Source organism: Pelmatolapia mariae, linkage group LG7, assembly GCF_036321145.2.
Source record: "Pelmatolapia mariae isolate MD_Pm_ZW linkage group LG7, Pm_UMD_F_2, whole genome shotgun sequence".
NCBI lineage: Eukaryota > Metazoa > Chordata > Actinopteri > Cichliformes > Cichlidae > Pelmatolapia > Pelmatolapia mariae.
The window spans coordinates 12,551,662-12,570,806 of record NC_086233.1 but is presented as its reverse complement, the minus strand read 5'-3'; the positions used below and the strand labels follow the sequence as shown (position 1 = coordinate 12,570,806).

General features: G+C 38.2%; 1 protein-coding gene across 1 annotated transcript; it reads right to left on the bottom strand.

The window, feature by feature from the left end:
- Positions 1-2,069: 2,069 nt before the first annotated feature.
- Positions 2,070-18,902, bottom strand: LOC134631679 (carnitine O-acetyltransferase-like). The gene is made up of 14 exons (XM_063480239.1): positions 18,879-18,902; positions 17,016-17,312; positions 15,407-15,525; positions 15,197-15,250; positions 14,307-14,472; positions 12,997-13,171; positions 11,275-11,453; positions 9,444-9,544; positions 7,338-7,457; positions 5,303-5,425; positions 4,492-4,627; positions 4,047-4,109; positions 2,629-2,766; positions 2,070-2,261 (listed from the first exon to the last, which is right to left on the bottom strand). The coding sequence occupies exons 1-14, from the start codon at positions 18,900-18,902 to the stop codon at positions 2,070-2,072; spliced, it is 1,887 nt and encodes a 628-aa protein (XP_063336309.1).
- Between the last annotated feature and the right edge of the window lie 243 nt (positions 18,903-19,145).

Below are 19,145 nucleotides of genomic sequence, written 5' to 3'. Positions count from 1 at the left end.
GCATATTCCAGCATATAAAATAATGTTTTGTGTTTACACTTACTCTTTCAGATAGATGCAAGTAAAACACAGCAAAAATTAAATAAAATCAAAGATTCAACAGTACCAAGTCCTGTTGCTCTTAAATCTATTTTCACCTATTTAGCTGGATTGGGGCCGGTGGAGGTTTGCCTGGTGCTGGTGCGGTCATGTCAGAGGGGGGATCCGGGGATTTCTCTGTGAATTTCACATTCCCGTGGCAGGATGCTAGGTTCTTACTCAGATTTGAAGTTTAATTTATTGCTGTAGAAACATGTTTTCTTCCCACACAGAGTGGGATATTGTCTAAGGCAAGCAGTAAAATGTAAAAAGTACAGGTCCAAGTATGGAACCCTGTGAAACTCCATTATTGACTTTTGTATTTAAGCAGAACTCCCCATTTACATGCATAAATGTGAACCTGTAAGATACAAATGATCCAAACCACTGCAGTGCAGTTCCTTCAATAATGTATAAAATATTATGGACCGTAGTATCAAATGCTCCACTGAGGTCTAGCAGGACAAGCACTCTGTCAGAGGCCATAAACAGATCATTCCTAACCTTCTCAAATTCTAAAGTACTTTTTCACATTATTCACATCACACTATTACAGTATTTCAAGCATTTTTTTTTAAAAAAGTTAGAAATCAGTCTATAATGAACTAAGATGGCTCACGTAATGCTTTAATCAATGCCCTGTTATTAAACTTGCTGTATTTAATGACACATCTGTGGGATTATTGCAAATATTTTTAGATAAATCTTTATTTGCAAAGAAATACAATGCTAGTTACGCTTAAAGGAATACTTGGCTCACAGCTCAGACTTAGCCTGGTTAAAATGCTGAAAAAAAAACAAAAACCTGGGGTTCTCCCCATTTTCTTCATCAGTGACAAACAGTAAGATGTACTAGCTTTAAAGAGGGCTTTCATACTTTCTGATCAAATTATTATTCCAGGCCAAGTAAAGATCTTCTAAATGAGCGTGCCATTTACTGTCCAGGTTCCTTTCTTTTCTAGAGAAACCACAGTATCCAGGTTTGTACATGGTGAGGATGTTAAGGCTATTAACAAGATGATTTACCTCTGCGGGAGTAAAGTTTACTTTACTGATGGTGGAGGAATCTTTCTTAAACTTAGCTGTCTTTCTGAAAGCATTTTAATTTCCAGTGATGTGCAGCCCATTATTATAATATGAATGTCAGATTTGTCACCCATTGCTATTCCGCTGAAGGTGGAGGCCAACAAGATTTTTCCCCTCATCTTCAACTGTTTTTTTCCCACTACTTTGCTATATTTGGATCCTACTGAGGTTGCACAGGTAGTCCAATTCCACCAGGATGGTAAATCAGCATTCACCATTGCCAGCAGGGTTTGCAGGGTCTCCTAGCACATTCTGGAGAAGATTCCAGGAGACAGGCAGTTAACTCTAGGAGAGCTGGGCAGGGCCTTAGATCCTTAACCGATCAGCAGGATCAGTATCTGCTTCTACGTGCAAGGAGGAATGGAATGAACAGTCCACCCCACCACCCTGGTCATTTTAAAAGTAGCTTCCAAGCCAACCCCCAAAACCCTTGCTTCTTAAATGTGGTTGTTTGAATCAGCAGCAACCTTCTTGGTTTACTTTTAAACTTCAGCATCTCTCTGTGGTAATCCTAATAACATTTTATTTAGGCATGCACTTTATTTTTTTATTTTGTTTTAAATGTAGAACAAAAGCTCTGACCAGTAGACTAGTGTGCTAATGAAAGGGAGAATGCTGAACACCATTTGCATTTTTATTTAAAAACAAATGTCCATTTTTAAAAAAGTGTTTTATTCTTTCAGTTGTCTGCAAAAGTGCAAATGACTACTGCCTTCATTTTTGCTTTTGGAATGATCCAAACACAGTGGGTCCCAAACTTGGCAACAAGTGCTAACAACAAGTCTGGATAAACACAGAATTGTGGAATGAAACTATATTTTAATAAAATTATAACAGCAAAGCCTCTTAGTCACATTCTCATTCAACAAAAGTGAAAATCCACCACTTCATTCACGTCTTTGTTTTCACAGTATGGTCCTCATGTCCAGCAGTGCATCCTCCACAGCTTTTTTCAGCTCTTCTGAATTATTTTCTGTGTTTGTTTTGAAGGCTGACACCACAAAAGTCATGTCATCCTTCAAAAGAGTATAGCATATATCATACGTTTTACGTTGATAAGGACCAGCACATGGAAGACAACCAGATTTGGACGGCACCTTGTGAAGTAGAACAAAGTTCGACATAGTGGTTAATTATTGTGTTAAACCATATAGTTGTTTGATATGCACTTCTGTGAGAATGATTGAAACCTCGTTAGCAACACAGCTAATACCATGTCATATAGCCTAAGGGTGTCCTTGATCTTAATAGATGTCTTGTGTTCATCATAACTATCAGTTGATGCTGAAAACAAAAATAATATTTAAACAAAATAATATAAATGAGTCCCTTCCTCATCAGATTGGAAAGATACCAATTGGAGAAACATTAACCATTTTTTGCAGCAGACAGAAGTTTGATTATGTCTCTAGTAATATAATACTATTAAGACTTTGTCAGCTCAATTTCAGCTGTGCTCCTCACCTGACTTGTAGCAAGTCGATAGTCAAAAACTTTATCAAAGGAGGCGTCTGTGAAGATGTCCGGCATGGGAATATTTTTCTCAGTTGCTTGGTGCTGTAGACCCAGGAAGTGCCCAAAGACTGTCTGTCCACTAATTTCCTATTACAAAGAAGACAACTCACAATGTTTGCACAGGACTAAACATGACCTGTAGAGTGCTTACACAGCATTTTTCAGACAGTCTCAGCACAACAGCAACAAAAAAGTCTGATTCTTTGATCCATGTTTGCATGGGGTTTTTTTGTACCCCATAGTTTTATATCCTATGGTCAACTTCATAAGCCTAGATTATACTGACTGTACTACATGTACAGCTAAATAGTCATTCCTGATATACTTCTTTGAAGTCCATTGCCTAGGCCCATGTGCAGGTGGTACATTTTGATGAAAAGTTTCATTTTGAAGAAAAAGGTCATCTGGTCTCAGATTCAAGTAAATGCGAGCAGACTTACAGATACACAAGGGATAACGAAGGCTTTCTGTAATTATACAGTCTCCATTTATTTAGGTTACCCATCCTTTGTTTTTACCACAGCTGTATAGAGAAGACTACAATCTAGTCATAATTCTAGATTGTTAGGTAAATACAATCTCTGATAAACTACAGAAAAACTAAGCCAAAACAAAGAAGCAGTGTGGGGATTTTTAAGGTGTTTTATTTTTTAAAATGACAGTTTTCTGCTCTTGGAGCATTCAGCGCTAAAGAGAAAGGCCATCAAATAATTTTAGAAGAGCAGTTGTTGCTGCCCATCAGTATGACAGTATGTCCTCTCTTCCCCCATCTTTGCTGTTCTTTCCTGCATTTATTAACTTGTTGGCATCAGTGTGGAGTAGAGTTCAGTATCTTTACAGGAGTCTTAAACTTTACACTTTTATTCATTGCCAATTTATGTCATATTAATGTGAGTGTCACATGTCCCCATAATTTACATTTATAGCATATTTGAAGTTCTCCCAGAAATATCAGACAGCATTTTTTGTACCATGTCTGCAACAATCATCTGTTTCAGTGTCTGTCGCTTTAAATCAACCTGACTGCTGCACTGCCCCTTTCAGGAAAGGATCTGAGTGATGGGAACAGCCAATAGGAACAGCACAGCTCATTCTGTAGTCTACACAGCTGCTCATACAGACTAACAGAGTGTGACTTCCACCACTCTCAACAATGATGTTATTTTTAAATACAGCTGAAAGATATGTAAATACAGAGCTTGTTAGTGGTGTTGTGTTTACCCAGCCTGGATTTAGAGGTGCAAAGTTTGTAAGCTGATTTTTACTGTAGTGTGGTGCGTGTTAATGTTAACATTTGGTTGTCCCATTTAACAGGAACAGACTGCCACTAAACTGAAGCACTGAGCAGTTTTGTCATTAAAACTCACCATGCTAGTGTTCCATTTGTGCACTTCTATAGCTTTCCTCAAAAGATCCACTTTCTCTGTGTTCTGTACAACAAGATTACAAGTTACAATTCACCACTTGTAACAAGGTAGTTATGACTGAACTTTGTAATCTAAAGCATTACGTAGCAGCAACATGCAAATAAGTGAAACTGTCAGCTTTGGTCTCACTTCAGTATTTGAAGTGAGACCAAAGAAAAGTAGGCAACAGAACAGAGTGTTCTGCAGGTAAAAAAAATCCCATTCAGATTCTTCATGGGGATTGATTTGATTAGTCATGATGCAATCATCCACAGCAGATGTATTGTGAACTCTGACATCATTTTCTGTGGCACTGAGTTTTATATTCAGTGTCAAAGAAAAATAACTCTACCCACAATCCTAGAGTGAAATACCTGCACACACACCCTCCCCAACCTCCCCATACCTTCTTGTTTGGGTCATTAAAAGCCATGACAAAGGCAACTGAGGCACTTGAAGTTGAGGGGATTTCACCTACACGTCCCTGCCTGAACAGTCGCATTGAGGCAGCTTCATAAGATGCACAGTGCTGCCGGTGCACCCTGCCAAGAGATTGGAGGAAAATATTTTAAACAACCTGTGTTCCAAAATGAAACCCCAATTCCAAAAATGTTGGGATGCTGTGTAAAAACAAAATATAAGAGAATGCAATGATGTGCAAGTCAAAGCTATGTTCTAGTCACACTAGAATATTTTTTATTCTTTATCTTTAATTGTAAAGATAAAGAATAAAAAATATTCTGCTTAATAAACAGACAAGTTTAAAACTTCAACATTTTGTTGGTGCAGCCCAAACCTTCTCTAAATTGAGAATTGCAACCATCACCAGTCTCATACAAATGACTTCATTACAACTTAACAGTTGTAATGAAAATCTTGTGTCAGGCCCTTCAGAAGGGTCAGCTGGCAACAATCTATATGCCTAAACTTTATAGCCTGCTTAGTAATTAGATTAACAAAGAAATACATGTGCTTTTGATAAGGATCAACATTTTATGTGAATATTAAATACGCTTTGCTCTCAATTAGGTCTATGCAGGAAAAAAAAATTAAAAAAAATTTGTTTAATCTGTGACTGCAGCATTTTGTGTTTTCAAAGAATGAAGTGTGAACCCAGGTTGTTACGGTTAATGAGTTCAGGATTTTCTGTTCCATCTTAACTTGGTAAAGAAAAAGTCAGCCTACAGAAACATCTCCATAAGGTTTAAATTACTCACCTGTAGTAGGCCAGCTGTATAGCCATCTGTATGAAAGCATCAGGGCTCATCTTGTTTGCTTTTAGAAAGTTTTTCCCATAGTGGTTGAATGAGAGAATACTGAAATCCAGGTCTTGGACGATTCTGTTGTGAAGAGGATAGGATAACAGATGTGTTTGTGTATTGCATGCTCCTGTTGCTATTAAAATATGTATATATGCTTTGTTAAGTATGGAGAATGGAGGTAATGAACTATGGAGTTTTGCACTGCAATTTCTCTTTTCAAAATCAGGTCACTGGGAGAGGTGGCACCAATGAAGGGAGGCAGGACAACACACAATGTATAAAACAGTAACTAATGATCATATGCAGACTGAAAAGTGTGATTCTTCCTTACTCACGTCAGTGCATCATGGGAAGCCCCAGCAACCTACACCTATTTCAGTGTAACTAAAGAAAGATTCAGGGTCACCTGATCTAGCCCTACCTATATGCTTTATCAAACAGGAAAGCTTTAAGCCTAATCTTAATCTTAGAAGTAAAGATGGTTTCTGTCTCCCGAATACAAACTGGAAGCTGGTTCCACAGAAAAGGGGCCTGAAAGCTGAAGGCTCTGCCTCACATTCTACTTTTAAATATCCTAGAAAATGATTAAGTCTGCACTCTGAGAGTAACAAGTGCTAATGGGGTGATACAGTACCATAAGGTCATTAAGATAAGATGGAGCCTGAATATTCAAGACCTTGTATGTGAGGAGCAGGATTTTAACTTGGATACTGGATTTAACAGAGAGCTAAAGATAAGCCAATATGCTGTTTTTTTTTTATTTTTATTTCACTGCCTAAGGACAGCATGTATAATGTGAAACAGAAGCTGTCCCAGAACAGATTTATCTGGAACACCATAAATTAACCTTAGTGTGTAAGGAAGACTCCCCATTTACATGGACATCAGATATGGTTCTAACCACTGTAGTGCATCATCTTTAATTCCTACAGCATGCTCAACTCTGTAATAAAATATTACAGTAATATCGAATGCTGCACTGAGGTCTAGCACGACAGGCACAGAGGAGAGTCCACTCTCAGTCATGTTTGTTGCTTGGATAGAGAAAAAAAAAAAAAAAAAAAAAAAAAAAAAGAGTAATGAACCCTGAACATAAAGTAACATCTGAGGGATGGTTATTTATTTATTTATTTATTTATTTTAAATGGTTAAAATTATATGAATCAAAAATTTCTTTTCAGACTCTCTCAGTGTTGAAAAGAAACCTGGGGTTATTTTCTTCCCCCTCAGAGGCCTCATGACATTATGGCCCACAGAGGGTTTTCCCATTTCAGTGAGCCTCTGTCTACAGCTGGGGGCTCATTTATAAACCTTTTAGTTTTAAGGTTGTGCTCCATTGATGGTTACTTTGAAGCAAAGTTTAGTCTGTTTAGTCCATTTAAAATCAAACTCATTTGTGCATGTGTGAACATTTGATCACACTCTGGTGTGGATCAAAACAACTGCACTGAGAGGAGGTGGCCTCTGTATGGTTCCAAATGAACTCCAGAGCGGTACTTATGGTATGAGCGTGATCCGACCAATCTAAACTAACTATAAAAGGTGTACATTTCAAGTTTGAGCTAAAAACTTCCCATAGCAACATACAATTTGCATTCTCATTGGAGCAAAGTACTGTGGATGTGCAAAGGTCTGCAGGGGCTTACAACTAGCTGTGAAATGAATGTAAATTCTCTGTTCTCCAATAGTCCAGGATTACAGCACCTTCTTCCCATGTTTACTTTTGTTGCTTCTGCCCCAGACACATCTGGCCAATGAGCAGACTGAACATGACGCATTTTGCTGTGCTTGAAGTATATTTTGATTATTCTCTGTATGAAAACAACCCAAACCACAAGAGTTTACAAACTCATTTACTGATTTGAACTAAATGAACTATAGGTGTGAAAACACCCTTAGTCATGTTTATTTGGGTTTTTCCTCTGGGGATGGATTTTTGTTTTCAGTGGGGCTATGCAACTAAAACTTGAGCAGTAGCTTTTGTACTCACTTATCAATGCTTTGTTTGGCCTCCTCAATTGCTTTTTTGATGTCAGCTGTGATGTTGAAGTGTAGTTTCTGAGGTGTGGGCAAAGGCACCGTGGAAGACTCTATGATCTCTAGTTTCTTGCTGTTTCCAAAAAGGAGAAAAAAAATACAAATGACAAACAGGGAATGCTACTGAGGGGCAGAAAAAAGCCAGCAAAGGTAAAATAATCTCTTATGTCAATGGACATTTCTATCAAGAGACTTTTTGCAAGTGTGTTGAAAGCTTAAGGAAAAAAAAAAGAAAAAAGTATGAAGTCACAGATGGGCTTGCCACCCACAGGAAGCATTCTAGTGTGTTTTGGGTGGCAGTCAGAGGCACAGGCCCTGGCAGGCTCCTTAAGTTGGCTATTGGCACATTGAATGTCACCTCTCTGGTGGGAAAGCTGGAGTTAGTGCTGTCTCTAGATTGGTTTCAATCTGGAGTTGCCCACAGTAACTGGACTTTTACTTTCATAGCGCTTTGTTACTCTGAGCACTCAAAGCCTCAAGCATCCCCTAAGACACTTTTTTATAATGTCAAGAAAGCCAGCATTGAAAGAGATCCCATCCCCAAGAACACTTTTTTTTAACCCTTTGTTAAACATTAAAGATAAAAACCTGAGTATTAATCCACATTAGTATAAATAGCTCTAACAGGTTACACCACCATTTTTAAAGTAACAGATCCCTAGGGCTTAATGTCTAGGCTACTAAACTAAACCCAGTCATAGTCCAAGAGCAGTGATCTAGAGGGGAGCTGCCAGAACAGGAGTGGCTGGTAGAAGAGCTCCCGGAAAGTGGCATTCAAAACTGGGCAAGCCCCCTCACCCATCAGCTCATTAGTAGGCCTTTACTGCCTGCTGGATAATACTCATACGATCAAAGACTGGACTTTTTAGATAAAGCTAAGCAAGCCTTCTTGGATTGGGGTTCTGGTTCCACAAATTGACAATGCCTAAGCTTTTTGTCTAAAATTTGTGCACACAATCAAATTCCAATAGTTGTACATGGAGTTACATATCTTCCCCAAGGATACTTTGACATGCAGACTGAAGTAGCTGGTGAATCCATCCTTTGGCATGGGTTTCATAGATTGTTGCTTCCCTGCACTACTGGGCCAGAAAACAAGTCCTGACTGTTGTCTGTCCTTATGTGCCAAAAGACAGTTCAGAGTAACCAGCATTGTTGAAGTTGTTAGGTGGGGTGCTAGAGAGTACACCACCAAGCAACTTTGTCCTATGGGGAGACTTCAATAATCATGTGGGCAATGACAGCAAGACCTGGAGGGGTGTGATTAGAGGAATGGCCTGCCTGATCTGAATCTGACCACACTCAGATTAAGATCAGTCTGTCCATAACATGTTCAAACATAAGGGTCTTCATGAGAAAATGTGGCACCAGGACGTCGCAGGGTGATATTTTTTTATTTTATTTTTTATTTTTTAAATCCTATTACATCTGTGGCTGTATGGTCTGGACACTCAGGGTGAGTGGTCAACTGAGCATCACCTTGTGGTGAGTTGATGAGGTGGTGGGGAGGATGCTGAACAGGGTTGGCATGCCTAAATGTGTAAAGGTCCGCTGGGATGATCTGGGAGAAGCCCCCCTGGTCCAGGAGATCTTTAATTCCTACCTCCAGTAGAACTCATCTCAATATCCTGTTCAGGAGTGAGCTGTTCATGGGACTTTTGCCGGCTCTGTAATGATGTGGATGTTGTACCAATCCATTGTGGTGAAGTTAGTTGAGGGTAAAAGGGAAGCTGTTGATTTAGTTGGTCAAGCTACATCCCCATGCTCACTTATGGTCAATGACTTTGACGGAAAGAATGAGTTTGCCTTTACAAGCAGTGGAAATGAGCTTTCTCTGAAAATTCTCTCCTTAGGCTGTTGCCTCCATGTCCAAGCCCCAAGCACAAGGATCAGTCTATCCTTGTGTCTTATAAATTTAATGGAAAAGAAATACACTTGTCTGTGTTAGGGAAAGAATAATGTATTTTTAGAAGTCACCTTGCCTCATATTTGAGCTTTTGTTAACAGACCAAACAACAAAACTAAACTACAGAACACTGCATTTTAAATGTATACTTACATGGATGCTAAAACATAATCAGTCAAGGTCATACCAATTGTACCATCTGTACAACTATGCGAGACATTGTTACCAAATGCCCCATCTTCTCCAATAATGAACTGAAAGAAAGAAGGCAAAACAGCCATTAGCATTACGTTTCAAGCTGGATTAGTCTATATCTTTCACTAATTAAGACATTGTGCTTCAGTTTTAGTTTTGCTCTGTAGATCTTTAGACTGTCGGCAAATTGTGACGCAAGAATACAATTTAATTCAATACATTATATAAGGCCAAATCATAACAGTTGCCCCAAGTTGCCTTATATTTTAGTGTAAAGAACCTACAATAATACAGAGAAAAAACTAACAATCACATGTTCCAATTGGGTCATATGGTACTGTAAAGTCTTAGTAAGATGGAGTGTCTATTCAGGACCTTGTATGTTGTGAGAGTATTTTAAATTAGATTGTGGATTTAACAGGGAGCCAATGAAGAGAAGCCAGTATAGGAGAAATCTGCTCAAAGAAGAACTAATAATTACAGTAGTTCCACCTAGAAGTAATAAATGCAGGAATTAGTTTTTCTGCATCACTATGAGACAGGATATTTCTCATTTTATGCTTATGCAAATGGAAGAAAATCAGTTCTACATATTCGTTTAACACGCACATCAAAGGACATATCCTGGTTTACAAGGTCTCCAAGATTCCTCACAGTATTACTGGAGTCAAGGTAAGAACTTTGAGTGTAATAGTGTTAAATACCATATTGCTAAGATTTTTTGGGACAGAGTACAATAACCTTGGTTTAATCTGGACCAGGAAGGAAATTAGAGGTCATCGAGGTCTTTAAGACATTCCTGCACTTTAATTGTTGTGTGTTATCTGCATAGTAGTGAAAATGTATGCTATGCCTTGTAATGAAACTACCCAAGAGAAGCCTGTAGAATGTAAACAGAACTGGTCCTAGCACAGAACCCTGTGGAACTCTGATCCCTCGGTCTTGCTGTCTCAGATCGACATAGTGGTCGGGAGATTTGGAGTCAACAGTATCCATGACACACAACGTAACGTTCGGTCATGCGCAAAAGCATCAGCTCTAAGAGCCGTGCTTTGTAGTGAATCAGAAGAGTCGACTCCCACTGAGCGAGAGCCAGCTCCTCACTTAATTTCCTTTCGCTGCTCAGCTCTCACACAGTGGCTCAGCTATGCTCCAATCCCTCCATATTGTGGCCAATCACATGGGAGGATATAGGATAATATCATTATGTGAAAAACAGGATGAGACGCGACAGTCAAGTGGAGCATGCATCTGTCCTCTCAGTAAGTGAGTGAGACAGTAGACAGCGGTGAGGAGGGCTGTGAAAGTGCATTGCAAAAACACATAAATATGCCTGACACCCGTAAACGAAGCAGCATCTGGCTGTAGTTCAAAGACTTTTGTCTCGGCCTTGGTCTCGTCTCGACTTTGTCTTGGTCTCGATACCCTCCGGTCTTGGTTTAGGCGGTCTTGACTACAAGTCTATTAGATACCTATTGCATGCTCTAGTCACTGTAATAATACATCATTGTCCACAGTACTGAATGCGGCACTTAGGACAATTACAACAACAAACCAACTAACCTTTCAACCTAGTTGCACCTAAGGTTTTAAAGTTAAAATTTATGATTTGTTAGAATATTCTTTGTACTCACTTCTGTGATTTTGTATCCAATTATATATGCATTTTTAAAATACTTTATAAGTGATGCTAGAATTTGTTTTTGTTTTGTTTTTTTTGTTTTTTTAACACCTTAAAGAGCAAACTATTTTTATACAAATGAAGTTTGTCTACTATGATTCAAATCACCTGTAGTGATTTATCAAACCAGCGGTTGGCACTGTTCCACTGGCTGCCTCCTCCATGCATCATCTGGAGGACATTACATCTGGAGTACATGTCATCAGGCACTTGAGGCATGGCTTTATCCAGACATACTACACAGATGCTCCTCTGGATAGCTGACAGCGCTTCTTTGTTGGGCTTATCTGGACACAAATGCAACAGACAAAGCATACATGATACCCATTCATATTCAGTCTTTATTCAGACAAATACTTACGCCTACTTACACGTTTAGAAGTTAATACATAACTTGTATAATACCATTGATAATAAAAAAAATTTTTTAAAAAAAAGTTCATTGTTGACCAAATGTTGCAGTATATGATAGTCAATAGAAACTGAATTAGCCAGAGCTTTATTATGTTGTCCATATAGGGAAACACCATTTTAATACAAGGGTCCTCTCAAATGCACTGTTATCTTGTCTCTGTCCCCCTGTCCCAGCACTTCTGCTTTTCAGGGGATTCTTGGTGTCTGTCACCCAGATTATCACCTCCATTTCCCCTGTGACAATGCTGACTTTACTTTTATTCACTAGTATTTAATACCAAGACAATTGAGTGACCAAAAGAATTATAACCATGTGGAATACACTTTTGATCCCTTTTCCTCTAAAACAGTCGTTTTGATGACAAGGACCAGTCCGCAAGGACCACTCGCATCTTCAAACGGACTTTGGGTGTGTCAAGATGGTGATAAAACTAGGATAAAATAAATAAAAAAATTGAGTCAGTTGATTGTAAGGGGTCACTTATATGCCATTTGTTTGCATTAACCATCAGATCCTAAGCAGTCTGTGTGACAAGATAGTGTTACAATGCCAGTTTCATAAATGCATGCATCACTTTGGGTTTTTTTTGCAGTGTGTGAAACTCAAGGTTCTATTTGCTGGGGAGGATGAGGTTGATTTTCCTGCCTCTGTCCAATTTTCCCCACGTCTGCTAAATTACTTTTTAGTGTTCAAAGACATCCCCTCTACTCTTTGCATTACACCTTGAAATCAATTGTAACAATACAAAAACAGTTGGTGGAATAAATGATCTCAAATGTCTAAGGAGGAAAGCATAAGAGTGGGAATACTGTGCATATGACTAACACAACATACTGTTTAGTAGTAGCACAGTCCCATTAACAGCTGCATTTTGGCCAATTTATATAAACGTTCCTATGCTCCAATAAGTCCAGTTTTGCTCTGTTTCAGTAAATTCCTAGTATTATTACAGAACGGGAATGTGTGAGGTTTGGCTGTAAACACTCAGAAAAACAGGACAGAGTTTACTAAGCTCAGTTTAGTGGAATCCACTGGTGCCCATTATACCCTTATTATGAAAACATCACCCCTCTCATCAAATTAATGAACATTCATAGTGGCAACTCTTATTCCACATGCTCTTTTCTACCTTTTTTTTTTTTTTTTTTTTAAATGAAAAAAAATAAAATAAAGCTATGCTATGAGATGAACAGGGTTTTTCCAGAGATTCAATAAAGCAGTTTGGTTTTCACTGACTACTTAATATAACTTTCTTACATGGAGAACTTCCAATTTTACCTGGCCTCTTATGATCAAGTATTACGTTGTTTAGTTTTAACATCAGTTTAGCGCTTGCATTGCAGTGTTTCCCAGTTAATCCCTCTTACATATACATTAGCTTCTTTACAACTGTACAAAAGCATAATTGTGCTCACCTTGGATCAATCTGTCATAGCATTTGCTCCAGGAGTCACGATTTAAGGAGGTGAGGATGCCAACGGGCTCTGTGCTGGTCTCCAGCGAAGAGCTGCATATTCTCTCCAGCTGAACACAAAGCTGGTGCACAGTCAAAGGAGTCCCATCACTATTGTAGACGTCCACCATAAAGAACTGAGGCAAGGACACACACAAAAGCAAGGCTCCTTATTGGAAGGGAGTGTATGAGAGAGTGAACTTGCCCACCATAAGAGAATAAAATAACTGGTTGTAAAACATTCCTTCAGAAATTTGGATGTGCATCATCTGACGTAGATCCATTTAGCGCAGAGTTTAATTTTTATTTACACTTATTACCAGTGTGAGCAAAGAAACCTTTTGACATGATCACCATCCCATGCAGTCTGGGGCTTTTGCTAATCTGCAGCATCAGTGCCAGAGATGCCAGCAGGATCAACAAACTGATCCTCAAGGCTGGAAGCATCATTGGTCAGAAATGAGGTACAGACAAACTGCTCTACATCATGGACATTACTCCCACTCAAGTCCACACTTCTGAGGCAGCAGAGCTCCTTCACCCTCTGATGGATTCAGCCTCGCTGCCATAAAGGATTCTTCAGGAAATTTTTCCTATCAATTTCTGTAAAGCTGTATAATAACTCCTCATTCTGTGACAGGTGAACACACATGTCAGGCATAAGATCCCAAACACTTTGTTTTATACCTGCATGCAGCTGTTTTTCTTAGATTTATAGTGTACATATTATTTATTAAAGCAATTTGAACTTCTCATCTACATGATGTCAGTCTAATGTTTTTGTTTTTAACCCAACTTTATTTGTAATTTTGTGCTTTATTACTGTTGTAAATACAAAAATTTCTCCACTCGTTCATAGTATAATGCCCTTACCAGGACCCTCTGGCAGTTTTTGTGCGAATGTGAACACTGGTGCACACTGTGGATTGATGTTCCTACCGCACACCCAAAGTCAGCTGTGAAAGGCTCCAGAATTGACCCCCCCCCCAATAAAATGAGATCCTGAAAATCCTTGTCTCTAGTGCCTGTGATATACATATTACTGTTTATGTTGAGGGCTGAATCTCAACAATATTGGAGAAGTATGATTTGTGGATTGTGGAAGTTGCAGTTAGCACAGTGAAAACTGTGCATTCTACACCTTTTAAACTGCTTGATAATTTGATCTTCAACTTCACTTTTCCTACTAAGATGTATTATAACACCATTCTTTGTAAACTGATGAATACAGTCCCAGAATGTCAGACAAGTGTGTGATGATGTGCTCCTCACCTGACTGTTATATGCCAATGTAATGTATCTGGAAGGGTAAGAAGTCTTGCAATGGAACACAAGAGAGTCCGTCTCCAGGCCCGGAATACGGCATGATGATAGCAACTGGGAATACTGGTTCATACACAGGGGTTTTCCTCCCAGGTAATCAACTGGTACCGTCTCACTGTTAAACATGATGCCTGTGTCAACAATTTCTTACTGTTCATGTCTGAACCTATGGCACTTTGATTAAAGTTAAACCTCAGCCACATGAGAAACAAGGACTTATTTTTATGTGTGGGAATAATACTAAACCGTGAAAATCAGTATCAGCCTTATAAGGGAAATGCCAACAATTTTATACTACAATGACCTGAAACTTCCAGGGTATGATCACATGATGTGTTTATGGTATACCTGGAACTCACAATTACCCATTTCCCTCCCGACAGACCTAGATATATATCCACAACCCTCAAAGCCATTTCAAATAACAAGTGCAAGTACAAGTACATTAGCATGGTGTATGTGTATTTGTTTTTTTTGCAAGTTTGCTTTCCACAGCTTTTGATATTCCACACCAACTTTGAGAAAACAAATTAAAATGTGATTAGGAATTAATAGCAAGGTAGCTAAGCTAAGAAAAAAAAAAAAAGAAGAAGTTTTGACCATGTAATGTGCATTTCCCCACACAAGGAAAACAATGGACATTTCAAATGTTATCAGTCCTGGTTGGAGGTTGGAAACCCAAATGACTATACTGTAGTGATACAGTAAACCCAGATCCCGTTAGCACCATTCTCTTGACAGGAGGTAATCACAGAATATTGAATTTTAAATAATAATTCTCAATACCTGCCACTTTCTAAGCTTTTAAAAATTTTTTTACTTGAGCTGATAATACTTACTTGTCAATCATAGTCTTGAAGTCCAAAATAGCTCTTATCACTTTGGCAGCACACCTAGGCAGAGAACATGATTATTTAGTTAAACATTTGCATGGCATTGACATAATACAAATCCATAATATAGCAATCAGAAACGGCCAAGATTCAGACCTTCAGAATCTATTGTCCCCTCCCCCCCTTCACAATGCAGTATACAGTTATATAGTTCACCTTATTTGTCCCTGCTTATCCCTGAAGTCCATTCGGGGAAAGGAACCACTGTTATTTGAATAAGCCACCACAGGCAGACGGTTGTCAAGATAGTCAGTCTGCACCATATAGTCTGTTAACTAAACACAGATACAGACAAACTCAATGTGATCAAGACGCTTCATTTGGAGAAGACTATTCATGAATTTTTAGTGTATCGTTTTTCCTCCCCCTTTTTTCCCCCAAAGGGAAAAAAAAAGAAAAAGGTATCTTTACCCACCTACACAAATAAACAAAATTGAAAATAAATTTACATAAAATGCCCAGAAAATACTAAAAAAGAAAAAGAAAAAAAAAGTCAGATTTGGTTCCTTTTCATGTTTAAAAATTTTTTTATTTTAGGTAAGTGCAAGAATGTATTACAGTCCATCCAGAAAATTCAGGATTGTGTTTGTGCAACAATAAGTTAAATGCAGTTGATAACGTCTGCACTTTTATTGAGAACTTGCTAGTACTCAACTAGTGTATCTGTTGATCTATTTATGCTGCAATTTATGAAGATCTATATCACTGACATCAAGTCATAATTAAAAAAAAGAAAAAAAGAAGAAGTTCTATAGTGAGTATTGTGAATTTTGAGCATACAACTTGAGGTACTTAAATGTATATTGCCAGGTTGACTAACAGACAGGAGACAGAGTGACAGTGGTCCACTGTGTAACAAATGGGACAGAATTTAAAGGCATATAAATGTAAATAACTTTAGTGCGTTTAATTTCAAAAAGATGGGGGGGAAAAAAAAATGTTTGCTGGGAATTCAGTGGAACACAGTCTTTCTGAAGGCCAGGGATAAAGCTATCCAGAGTGAGTATCTAATTTCTTTAGCTTTTAGGCTTGGGCCTAAAAGCTAAAGAAAAAAAACAAAAAACAACAGCAATCTCAGTTTTTTCTGAATTTAGAAATAGAAAAGCTTTTTTATTTGTGCTATCTGGCTTCATGGATCAATATAGCTGGGCACCATCTGCATAGCAATAAAAATATATGTTGCGTTTTCCAATATTACCAAATTGAAACATCTATAACATTAAGTATTAGTTTCACTACAAAGCCCTGTGGAACTTCTAAGTAACATGTGAGTGCAAGGAGGACTCCTAATTTATGAACAAATTTGAATTTATCATACAAATACATTTAAATCAGTGCATTACATTTCCTTTAATACCAATGAAGGCTTCTGCTCTCTCTAGTAAAATGCTATGGTCAGCGTTGTTTAATGTCTAGTAGGACAAGCACAAAGATGAGTTCATTGTGAGAACCAATGAAAATAGTTTATCATCTCCTCTGCAGTCTTGATAAGAACTGAGAATTATTAAATGAAAAAGGTTAGAAATTTGTGTACATTTAGCTAAGATAGGACCAGGTAAGGGTTTTTTCAGTAAGAGTTTAATTTTACCAGCTTGAAAGCTTCTTAACAATGATCAAATTTCAAAAACAAGTCAAGTTTTGAAGATTTGGATAAATTAATTAAGTCACTACTTAAAGCTAAAGGAATACGAGGCTCAGAGCTCCCTGTGAGCTTTCATAACAATCGCACCTATAAGCTCCCCTTCAGTGCTGCTGTTAGGCTTACCCAGTTGTCAGTATTGTGAGCCTTCTTTTCTAGGCCTTTCTGCAGTTTTTCTCCAACGCCTCCTGGTTTCAGGAATTCTTGCACCAGCTGTTTTGTTCTCTTCAGCTCATCCACCTCCACAAAGGGCTCCAGGAGTATGAGGTAGCGCTCACAGGTATGCTGAAGTGTGGGCACTGGCTGAGTTGGCAGGGCTTGTTGGTAGGTCAGGCATCTGCCATTAACCCAAGTCCTTGATACAGGCTTCATCAAATGGAGGGAACTGACTAAGGCACAGGGTTTCACCATGCCCATCTTTACCTGATAATTACAAGAACTACTGAGGTGAAGAACAATATGAGTAATAAGAGAACAGTCTGGCTGGTCAACAGCCAGTGAAACAATATATGGATTGAAATAAAACTAAGACTTAAAAAAAAAAGGACAGTAAAATGAGCATTATGCAAGCATTAACTGAGAGTGCTGAGAAAGAAAGAAAAACTTTAACACTTTAAAGTTTTGTACTTTTCTGCATAAATGATCTAAAACATCATCTAACTTCCTTAATCTCCAAAGAGTAGATAAAGTATGATGAAACACATGATTGATTATTCATTTGCTGAGGTACTGATACAATATTCATATCCAATGGGGAAAAGAGAGAAGACTTTAAAGATTAGTCATTAATTTGAAGAAGAAATGATGAGTATAAATGTGTGCAAATGTTGGATACAAAGCACTTTGGTGTATATTTAAATTTAAAAAAAAAGAAACAAAAAAAAAGCACTGTTGGAATGGGTGCAAATGGGTGATGTTGTATAAAGCACTTTGAGTGCTGAAGTAGAACAGTTAACTGGAGATTCTAAATTGGTCATAGGTTGGAATGGCTGTCAGTCTGTGACAGACTGGTGGCCTGTACCCATTTATTACTTATGCAGAAAAGTACAGCTGGGATTGTCTCCAGCTTTTGCGTACTTCAAATGAGCACTTTTATTATGATTTTAAATCTAATTATTAATCTGTAACCTGAGAGAGACAAAACATAGGTGACAAAGTGAAAAAGATTCTGGTACAAATCAGACAGTTTACTGATGGACCTCTGATATTAGTCACCCATATAGTAACAGACTCAAGAGTGGATCTGCCCTTTTTATTTAATAATAATAAAAATTCTTTGCTAAGGTTTATGACCATTCGTTATGTTTGTTGATCTAATATCAGCCTTTACTGATCGATGATGGCTTCCTCACAGCCAACGTTTCACATTTAACTAACCTTTCATTTTGGGTATTTCAGTATATTTTTGGAGGATGAGACATTTTAAATAAGGAATACAGATCAAAAATGTAAAATAAGCTGCTATGAACAGATCCAGATGTGATGAGCTGGGAAATGATCGAGCCAAATTGGATCAGGGACTGAACCGATCTGGCTTTATGATCTAAAATGCGATCAGTTATGGATCCGTTCTGCCGTCCAAGTGTAACGTCCAAAAAGTTAGATTATTACCAGGTATAGTTAAATGAAAGGATATTTCTTACCACAGTTCTGGTGCAGAATCTCAGTATCATATTTCCACAGAATGACGCTGGACGGTATTCACCAGCGTAAATTAAGACGATGAGGTGTTCGCAAACGAAGAACTTTGCTCCCAACACTCACACGAATGCTTTACCTAAATAAACAGGACAAATACGGAGTGTGACAGGTTCTCCGGATTTAATGTTTTTTTCCATGCAAGTTTATAATGTTACTGAGATACATAAACCAATGCTATATTCAGATTTAGCATGCCCCATCTGGTGGTGGACAAGCTTCAAAATTCTTCAATTCTTGAAGAGACTGTTCCCTTACTTGCGTGCATCTGAGAATCTATAGGTTTGTTACCGACATGGGTGGGGATGATGTCATATTGTACTGCCCCGTGGGTGAAACAGCAAGTGTTTAAACAGAAGAACAGGTACAGACACAGCCAAAATTATATTAATGTATAGTTTGTTTGTTTTTTACTTACTTTAAGACGCCTTGCAGTACAAGCCAAGGGAGAAGAGCAGGGACTTAAATAGTCAGAGTTAAACAGATCCTAGAACTAATGGCTCTTCTTAGCGATGTTCCACCAATAGGAATTTTCCACTTGTGGGGTTTACACCAATA

What these genes read in the sequence shown, in the direction of transcription:
- LOC134631679 (XM_063480239.1), bottom strand. Translation starts at nt 18,902, where the DNA reads ATGACATCATCCCCACCCATGTCG. An exon ending in CTCACAATACTGACAACTGG is followed by an intron (nt 15,526 to 17,015) that starts GTAAGCCTAACA and finishes ATCTGTGTTTAG; the next exon opens with TTAACAGACTATATGGTGCA. An exon ending in ATACAGCTGGCCTACTACAG is followed by an intron (nt 4,628 to 5,302) that starts GTGAGTAATTTA and finishes ATCTCTTGGCAG; the next exon opens with GGTGCACCGGCAGCACTGTG.